Below are 10,067 nucleotides of genomic sequence, written 5' to 3' on the forward strand. Positions count from 1 at the left end.
CCGAAAAAATTTATCCGTTTTGAATTGTCACCAATCCGATTTGATCCGAGAAATTTAAGACCCAAACCCGATTTGTAACCGAACTGAACTCAACCCGAATCCGAAGTTAACCCGATCTGAACTTAACCCGACACCGATTTGATCCGACCTGAACTCAACCCGAATCCGATTTGACCCGACCTGAACTCAAACCGAACCAATTTGACCCGACCCGTGCTCAACCCGATCCGAAATTGACCCGAAAAATAACCGATCTAATCCGATCTGTTTTGACCTGAACTGATATTAACCCGATCCGATTTTAACCCGATTTGATTTTTACCCGATCTGAATTTAACCCGATCATAATTAATTATTTACTTTTTTATTCAAGTTCTTATACTATATATTTACTAATTATTAATAAGTTAAATTTTTTACTACAAAGAAATAATCTGGAGTCTTAAGTTTACTTCATGTACATATCAATTATATTAATTTACTTTCTAAGCTTTAATAAATGCCACAAGATCTAATAAACCTAAACAATTAAGCGAGAGTTAATTGATTTGCTTGTAAAGCTCTAGTTAAATGCTGCCTAAAGCCTATTGTCATTTTTAATGAATTTCCTCCCATTCTGTTATAATTTATTGACCCAATAATAAGGTAAAAACTAAACAATATCTCTAGTTTAAAAATAACCTTATTTGGATATGAATTTGGTCAACTCGACCAAAATCCAGCCAAACATAAAAAGGAATTGAACCGAAATTGACCGAACCGAACTTGACCGAACCGAAATCAACCCGACCCAAATTCATCCGACCCAAAGTTACCCGACTAAACCCGTTTTAAACCCGAACCGGAAGTGAATCGATCTGAAGTTGACCCGACCCGTATCCGACCCGGACTCCATAGACCATGACCCGAAGTTGACCCGACCCGAATTTGACCCGATCCGAGTTAAAAGGATAATTTTGATCCGAACATATCCGACCCAAACAGACCCGACTCGAATAGGCCCGACCCAAACTCTATCCGGTTATCCGAATTGACACCTCTAACTAGGACTAGTGGTTCATATATAATTTATAAATGCTAAAAGTACAATTTTGCCTAAAGACCTTTATTAATACATTCGTAGTAATACTCTGTACTTGCTTGTCTGTCAATCCAAATTCAAGTTCAAGTTCAAGTTCAAGTTCTGTTTTAATACGGAGTAGTATTTGGAATAAAAGTCATATTGAAGGGTATATTCTAAATTTGTAATGTCCTAGTTTGTCATTTCACAAAGTATGGACTTGTTGAGTTTGTGAATTGCTTTCTCTCTCATCATTCCATCCATATTTCTCTCTCCTCGTAGATGGCGTAAAAATGTCACATAATGACTTTAATGAGGTGGTACAACTGCAACTAAAGTCTTACAAGCATCCAACTTCTTTTGGCTTTAGCATCTTTTTTTACATGTACTTACATTAATGTTTAACTCTTTAATTGAGCTATTCTAAACATTATATACCTCATCCATTACCATAAGTTTTTTTTTTTGTACTCTATGGTTTATCCTAATGAAATTATAATTGTGTGAAATTCATGACAAAATTTTTAGTGGATTGGTGTTCTTAATAGTTAATATATCTGCTTTTATTATTTTATAATTTTTATATACTACAATTCCGTATTAAATAAACCCTCAGAAACTTTGAGAGTGAGGGGAAGGGTAAGGGATTCCCATTCTCAAAGTGTCACTAGTGGGTATTGAATCCAACCTCAAGGTTGGAAGGTGACAATTTTACCACTAGGCCAAGCTTAATTTGTCCGTATTAAACAAATACTGGTAGCATAATTAAATAAAAATAAAAAAAGGTAGAATCATACAAAGTAGTCCCGTATATAGTTATAGTATAGGCATACGCAAAGTGGCGTGGTCACCTTTTTCTGGAACGTGAGCGAAGATCGGAGTTTGCCTATCAACTCTCTCCGCTCTTCCCTCTTCATTTTTATTTTTATTTTATCATTATTTTTTTATATTTATTCATAATCTCTTCTTCTTCTCTTAATCTTTCTCTCTCTACATTTCTCTCATCTCTCTTTCTCTCTCCTCTTCGATTGACGTCTTCGGACCAAATATCAGGTACCTTCTATTATCTCATTCTAGATTTCTAGGGTTTCATTTCCGTATCTTATTTTTCCGCGAATTTTGGCATTTTTTTTTGTTTTTGCGATCTCTATTTTGCGGTTATTCGCTATTACGTAATGAATTAATGATAGATGTGATTAATTGATTGTACTTCTTATATTTTGCGTTGAAAAGTGTGAATCTTTGTGAATTTTGGCGTTGATGAAGTTTGTATCGTTTCGAGGAAGTTTGCTGGGATTGTTGTTGTGAATTTGAGTGTGCTGTGATTGTTTTGGGCGTAATTGAGATCTTTGATTGATAACTCAACAAGTTATACTCTTGAAGTTCATCGTTTTACAGCGTAGTAAGTAAATTGCATCTTCTAGCTATCCATAGGCAAGCAAGGCCTGTAAATTGAGAATGTAAAGGGTCAAAATCTGTTAAGTTTGAGCTTTGATTAGGTATGCTTGGTTTTGTTTGTTGACGAGAAATGCTACCTCTCTTTTTATCTTTCTCGTGGCTGAATTGGGTGATTCAACTGGATTATGTAGAGGAGTTGCCTTGTACAATGTGTAAAAATAGTTTTGTTATTGTTTTGTGTGCAATTCTTCTATAATAGCTTCAACAATAGAAATTGATCGGATTTCACGGAGTACATTGCACTATTGCATTTATTATTTTTGTTAGGCGGTGCATCGCTCCTTTTAAAATATATAAACGCAGTTAAATAGCGTAGCTAACTGTTCTTCATTTCATGTAAAGTGACTTGGATAGATTAGATAGATTCATAGATTTATGTTAAATTTTGGTGCTTCTTTTTTTTTTAGATTTTTAAATTCCTGTTAATGCTGTTTCCCCTATGCCTTTTGACCTTAGAATTTCTGTTTTTGTCCTCTTCCACATATTTTAGCAACATTGTTGAGGTGGTTTGGATAGCCATCTGTTTTACAAAACCTTTTTATGAGCATGTGGTCATATGATATACAAAATGATACTTTGAAGATGAATTGGTGGCAACATGAAAAGCATAACAAATTTTATTTATCCTTATTGCTTTCTCTATGAATGATTTATATTTATGAGGCACGTGCAATTAGTAGAGTTATAATTACACGAATTTACTTAAGATCTATTATTTTTTGAACGGTACTTAAGATCTATTTATATGCCTTCATTAATGAGTTTTCCTTACATTTCTCTTCAAGTACGTTTGTAATGTGTCATTCTATGACATTATGGTTAGTTTTCATTGTTCAAGTTAGAATGCATCAATATTATTGTGTTTTCTTGGTTATAAAATTGTTGTCTTTGATGGGATGAATCCTATCTTGCTAAGTTTCTTGGTAAATGTTGCATTTCTTACTTCCTAACTTGTAATGTCAGATTCCCTAATAAACTCATTGATTTGTTTTTTTGAAAGACTAAACAAGCTTTTCCTTCAAAGTTCTTTTAAATCTCGCTTCCCTTTTTAAATCCATGTGAAATTTCTCAAAAGGTCATATTTTTTTTTTCAAAACTTGGAAGGTCCGAAAGTAGAGGAAGCTTAAGGGAGAATTTTTTCTTTGAAAGACCAACAACCCCCTTCCTCATGATTTTAGGAGTCTCAAATGATAGTTTTTCTCCAGAATTCTTCAAATAAACAAAACTAATTATGATTCCCTTTTATTTACTACCTCTATATATAGGAAAGATATTGACACTTTCTGTTTTTGTCTATTTCATGTAGTTCTTTGAAAAACCCACCACCTACAACCCCTTACTCCAGATCTTAAGAGTCTGTCTTACTATATTTACCTTTTTATTACACATTACTCATCACAGCAAGACTTTCTCTCCTATTGTCTTAAATTCTGTGCAAAGTTTTAAATCTTTTTGAAACAGAGTTAGTAAATATTTGTGTTAGTAAAAGCAGTTTTTAGATTTTAAAGCAAAATATATTGATTTATGGCTTTAGGCTTTGCAGTTTCATATATCTTTACAGTATGAAATTTGTAAGTAGCGCATCAGTGTTTTTGTGTTACATAGTTGTAAAGCCCATTAGTATGTTTGATTGATGTGAGGCAGTAGTATTTTTGTTTATGAATGTATTGCAATTGCTGGCCATGTAGGTTATTTTTGTTTTCCTGGTGGAGTTATGGCATTTATTAGTTGGTACAAGTAGTTACAAAGTATTTGCAAAGATCAATGTCTTCTGTTTAAATGAACTTTATGAAGTTAGATGACTGAATTGGGAGGAATTTTGGGAAACCCTTTAACCACTGTCTCTGGTCAATCAGAATCTGGACCTCCCATTGGTACTCAGCTCGCTGTTCTCATTTGTGAATTGTGGTATGCCTTTATTTTTGTATGTTGAATCAGTTCTTTTGTTTTCTTAAGCCTGTCTAATCACTGATGAAACCTTTTTTTGATTTTCTTTCAATAATGTGGTAGTTGTGGACCCAGATTGTTTAAGATGAGATACAACGTGCTATGAACCATTTTATTTTATTTGTGATAAATTAGCTTTGAAACAGTGTATCTGTTAACCGCGGAGCTAAGCTGATCATTGTAGGAGCCCAAACTTTGGTGGGGCTAATTGGACTCTAGGTCTAGCCTTGATGTGTTCCTTTTTTCTAATAAAGCGAAAATATTCAATACATCTAAGGTTTTATATTTTGATTATCTGAATAAGAGGGTTGTATCTTATATATACTGGTACATATTATTTATTGATTATAATCTTCTGTATGAGTTCAATATAAGTGCCTAGGATAAGTTTGGAATTTATAAAAAGGATTTTGAGAGCTAGTTTTGTACATTTTTTTGTAATGATATATGAACTTTTGTGACTGATCACACTGATGCTGTGATGGGATCAAATCTCGAAGTATATGTTAAGAAGTGAGCAGAGGATAATATTTGTCAATAGAGGGAATTGATACATGGCCTTCAAATCTGATCTAATAGTTTAATGATATGCTAAGTCCAAGATATTGAGTTGGACAGGATTTGTTGGTCCTTGGCTAATGGAAAAGATAAGAACATGAAACTTTTAAAGATATGAAGAGAGTTGCAGTAATAGCTTATTGGTAGACATGTTTATTTTGTATTTTGCAATTAGAGGCAGTGTCTGTTACCTCCTTAATGGCTTAGTAGGTACAACCTTCTTAACCAGAAAGGTTCAAAAGTAACTTTATGGTGTTGGTTAAAATAAGAGGGGGGGGGGGGGGGGGGAAGGAGGCAGAGTAGGAATACTGAGAATTTTAACCCATGATTCTCTGCTTTCATGGGTATGTAACCTGGGAGAGGGGGATAGCTTGGGGAATTCATGTTGCTGGGCTCTTTGGTTAAATATAATTTGTCTTGATTTTGTTTTTTCTTCAAGATGATAGGATGCGTTACTGTCATATCTAGAAGGACAATCTTTTATATATTAATCTTTGTTTTTTTCCTATTCAACCAATTTATGCTGCCAAAATGTGGGTAGGTTTTGGATGAAAGTTGTATATAATTGGATAGAGGCCGGGTGTTTTTGGTTTTTTGTTGTTTATTTTTGGTCAAATTGGTAATCAAATGTGGTACACTGGTTTGTATCATCATGCAATATATGTAGGTTCTATTAGTGTTTAACATCAGTATTCCCAATCCTCTCACTGTTCTTCATTGTGGTTTCGCTTATGGGTTAGCAACATATAAATGATGGATATCATCAAAGTCATCTCATTGCGATTCTGCTGGACTTGTTACTGTTATTCTATAGTTAGAAATTTGTGATGTACTAGTTATTGAGGCAAGTATACGTTTGATTTCATTTTTAAAGTTCAGTTGAGCTGTGGTCGGACTCATTGTTTATGAGAATAGAGTATCGATTTGTTCTTGAATCTGAAATTCATGTGAACTGTAGCAAGTATTATGAGGATATTGGATTGATGATTTGATTCAGAAACTAGTTTCAGGGTTTTGCTGACCCTGTAACAAATGTATTGATAATTTAGATCTTGTTATTTTCTGGATCTGCTGATTGTTACACCATGCAATTTTGTTTTATCAACCAACTTCTCATTCTCAAATCTAATACTACTAATATATATATTTATTTAGAGGAAATTGTTGCTGTTTGTATGCCAAAATTTATTGTTCTGTTGGCATTTTTTTAATTATTTATTATGAGGAAGTTTTTGCTGTTTGTATGCGACTTATTGTTCTGTTAGCATAGCCACAAGTCTTCGAGGATAGCCAGATGACAGCTGTTATTTTAATTAGTACAATTATTATCATTCTTTATGTGGAGTTCTTTCTTACGATTTCAGGTTTATTTATGGCGAAAGTTAGCAGGGTAAGGCGTCTGAAGTATAGATGCCGCAATGGCAAAACGGAACGATTGCAGGTTCCATCCTGCTCGCACAAGATCTTCAAAGACATGAAGAAGCCTTCTAAGCTTTCCGAGAAGAAAGATTGGGAGGATGCTACTTGCTCGGTTTGCATCGAGTCTCCTCACAATGCTGTTCTTCTGCTTTGTTCCTCTTACAACAAAGGCTGTCGTCCCTACATGTGCGCCACTGGCTATCGCTTTTCTAATTGTCTTGACCAGTATAAGAATGCATACGCAAAGGCAACTTCTGGTTCTATCACTCCTGACCTCAATGCTGAATGGCCTGAGGAAAAGATTGAAGCATCTGAGCTTCTGTGCCCCCTCTGCCGTGGGCAGGTGAAGGGCTGGACCTTGGTTGAGCCAGCTCGGAAATATCTGAACAAGAAGAAACGAACGTGCATGCAGGAGAATTGCTCTTTTGTTGGTAACTACAAACAGCTAAAGAAGCATGTCAAAAATGATCATCCTTGGGCACGACCCAGGGAAGTGGACCCGTCCCTTGAGGCAAAATGGAAAAGCTTGGAGAGGGAAAGAGAACTGAGCGATGTCATGAGCACTTTCTCCCCAGGTACTATTGTTTTGGGGGACTATGTTATTGATCCAAACTTTAACCCCTTCATTAGAGATTATAATGTGGATATGGAAGACTTGTTGGGCAATGATCTTGAGTCTTTTGGGGCAAGTAGAATCAGGAGCGGTGGATTCCAGTTGCACAGGACATCTGGGATTAATTACGAGTCATATGATGATGATGACGATGACGACGAAGATGATGACGATGACAATGACGGAATTCCTCGTAATTCAGCCTTTGGTAGAGGAGATGATATGATCCCACTTAGTCGGCATCATAGAAGAATGTTGTTTATGGGAAGGTCTCGTCGGAGGAGGCGGCGTGACTGACCTTTGTACAAAATCAGCAGCGCTCTTTGGTCCCCCCTAAAAAAACCCTGGCGAAGTGGTTTTGATCATAATTCAACTTCTACAATTGTTTGGGGGCCACATCTTCCAAGGCACTGCAAATGCAAGTAGAAGTGAATCTTTCCTTTGTTTATTTAAGGTGGTTAAATTGAACATATTGTGATTTTAGATACGGGTTTATAAATTTCTCTCATGTGATTTGGCCTTGTAGGGATAGACCTCGAAAACTTTGTTACCTGCCGTGTTTGGCGGGTCTCATTTTTAATGCCTGTTTGTGCATAGTGAACATTGACCTGTAGGATACATCGTTCAGGTACATTTGATTCTCTTTTAACACCAATCAAGGAAAATTGCTCCTGACCCTAATTTTAGTTTTCTAGTTTCTCTTTTCTCTTTTTAGTTAGCAGAAATCTTTGCAGGTTCTTCATGTTGGGGAGCCTTGTCTTTGATTAATTTGAACATCGGGTTTGTTCATGTGTACAGTTGTATTTGCGCTTTATGAATTATAAATTGTAATTGAACTTGAAATGTCGGGCAAATTATTTCTTGCACCCGAGCAGCTGGTTCAGTGAATAATTGATTTGTGCATCATGGGATGAGCCAGACCATGAGTGCCGTTGGTATAATTGATCTGGGAAAGTCAGCAACTTATTTTGTGCACTTGAGTGACTACCTGATGTATCCAGAGCACGGTACTCCTGAATCAAAATATGTCGCTGATGTATGGTACTCTTGGTTCAGTGACTGCCTTATGTATGCAGAGCACGGTATGAGCCAGACCATGAGCACCCTTTTGGATATATTGAGGCGCACAATTTTAACTTTTACAAACACTAAATATATATAATGCACGACTCAAAGTCACAAATTCACAATGTCATGTTTTGGCAAATCAAGTTTCATATAGATATTGACAGATATGTATAAGCTTTTTTTTAAGCAAAAATAATTAAACATCATACAAGGATCATTTTTGTTAAACATCAAAGTGTGTTTTAAAAATAACGAATAGTTTATGAATTATTGCGTAAATCTTGATATTGATCATCATTTCGATCAAATCCCCCTTTGCTGCACTTGCAACCACATGAAAATTGCTTCAACACAGAGCCCAATTTCTGTCAGACAAAAGAAAATAATGCAGCAATTATAAGAATTCATCATCAGATTCAGATAGTAGTCTAACCTTAAGAGATTTTATAAATCAAAATGTAGTCTAACCTTAGAGATTTTACTACACCTTCCCCTGCCCCGGCGAGGGTAAGGGGATGTTCGGTATCTGTTTTCACGGTCTTTTGATTCGACGTTTTCATAGTTCCATGCCTTTTTCTTTTCTCTACCAAATAATCTCCCAAAGGAGAATTTGAGTGCTTTTAAACGTGCAAACCATCTTCTTCTTCTCTACATAAAAATGTATTAACAATCAAATAATAATAATACCATGTACATCAATATAAATCTTCCAAGAAAAAATAAGAATCATGCACTAATCAAGTGATGTTGGTGATTACCTTGGGTTTATTGGGTAGATTTGAAAAAAGGGGCGAGTTATGGCTATGATGATGTTGAATCTGTTGGGAGCCCACATTTCGGAGGCGATGAGCATAGGCCAGGAGGTCGGCACGGCGGTCATAGCCGCATGATGGTGTGGTTGATTTAGGGGTGATAGTTCTAATCTTCCGAGCCCCAGAAGCAGAAGTAGATGATTCCTCATACACTGTCACTATAACACCATTAACACTCCATTTTTGTTGTTTTTCCAGCTTACCCATTTTTTCTGCCTGTTTTTTCTCCTTATTTTCATTTGTTGGAGTTTCAATCCAAGAGTTGATTAGCACTAAGTCTTATTTCTTTTAACTTAAAATAGGATCTTCCACAGTTGACAATAAATCTGATATTTCCATATGATCATAAATCAATTTAATGTACCCAGAGATTAATTTGGAAAGAAAATTAATTTTTGTAAAAAAGAAAAGAAAAAAAACAACTACTCCATTGGAGAGGGGCTTTTTTCCCTCTTTTCTTTTAAGTTTTAGTAATTTGGTCATCTTGGTCACAAAAAAAAAAAAAAAAAAGAGGTCATCATCAACTGATCAAGGTGACACCTTAATGACTAATCTCTTAAGGAATGTCCAACTGAAGCACTGACTCCAAAAAGGACAGGAGGAAAAGATCATACTAACTCAAATGGAGACAACCAACAAGATTAACTATAGCAATTTACATTTAAAAGTATGCATTGGTAAACCTATTTAAATTAAATGTGTCCATTGATATGAAATAGAGGAAGTACCTATTGTCTTATTATTTGCACGAACATTTTTTCAGGTGTATAGAGAGTTGTAGTGTGTAGTGAGATTTGATCCAAAAATTAAGGTACCACCCTAGTAATTTATTAATCAATTTAATTCGTAGCAGTTTTAACATATCGATTGAATCTAGTGAGTGCTTGTTTGGTTGACAACTTAACGGTATGCATTTGTTGGGAATGGAAATTTACAGGGAATACTAGTAATATTTTCTGATCCTTGTATGCAATGTGGCATGATTAGCACCAGTTCACCATTAAGGCCGCAACTCTGCAAGAGAAATTCCATCGATTTCTTGTTTGTAACTAGTGGGCCTAAAGACGACATTCAATGAAAGAGGAGGCCCGCTTTCCATTGCGCTTAGTCAGCGATCAAAAGCCCAATCTTA

At 35.5% G+C, this 10,067-nt stretch overlaps 2 protein-coding genes across 2 annotated transcripts; one reads left to right on the forward strand and one right to left on the reverse strand.

Moving 5' to 3' along the window:
- Window positions 1-1,758: 1,758 nt before the first annotated feature.
- Window positions 1,759-7,736, forward strand: LOC110713960. Its single transcript, XM_021892412.1, has 2 exons — window positions 1,759-2,113; window positions 6,388-7,736. Exon 2 carries the CDS (start codon window positions 6,396-6,398, stop codon window positions 7,350-7,352), a length of 957 nt encoding a protein of 318 aa, XP_021748104.1. The 5' UTR covers window positions 1,759-2,113; window positions 6,388-6,395; the 3' UTR covers window positions 7,353-7,736.
- Window positions 7,737-8,250: 514 nt separating this feature from the next.
- On the reverse strand, window positions 8,251-9,362 carry LOC110714526. The gene is made up of 3 exons (XM_021893058.1): window positions 8,882-9,362; window positions 8,592-8,771; window positions 8,251-8,488 (listed from the first exon to the last, which is right to left on the reverse strand). The coding sequence occupies exons 1-3, from the start codon at window positions 9,140-9,142 to the stop codon at window positions 8,384-8,386; spliced, it is 546 nt and encodes a 181-aa protein (XP_021748750.1). The 5' UTR covers window positions 9,143-9,362; the 3' UTR covers window positions 8,251-8,383.
- Window positions 9,363-10,067: the final 705 nt, after the last annotated feature.

This window comes from Chenopodium quinoa, unplaced genomic scaffold (genome assembly GCF_001683475.1).
Source record: "Chenopodium quinoa cultivar QQ74 unplaced genomic scaffold, ASM168347v1, whole genome shotgun sequence".
NCBI classification, from domain to species: Eukaryota; Viridiplantae; Streptophyta; class Magnoliopsida; order Caryophyllales; family Amaranthaceae; genus Chenopodium; species Chenopodium quinoa.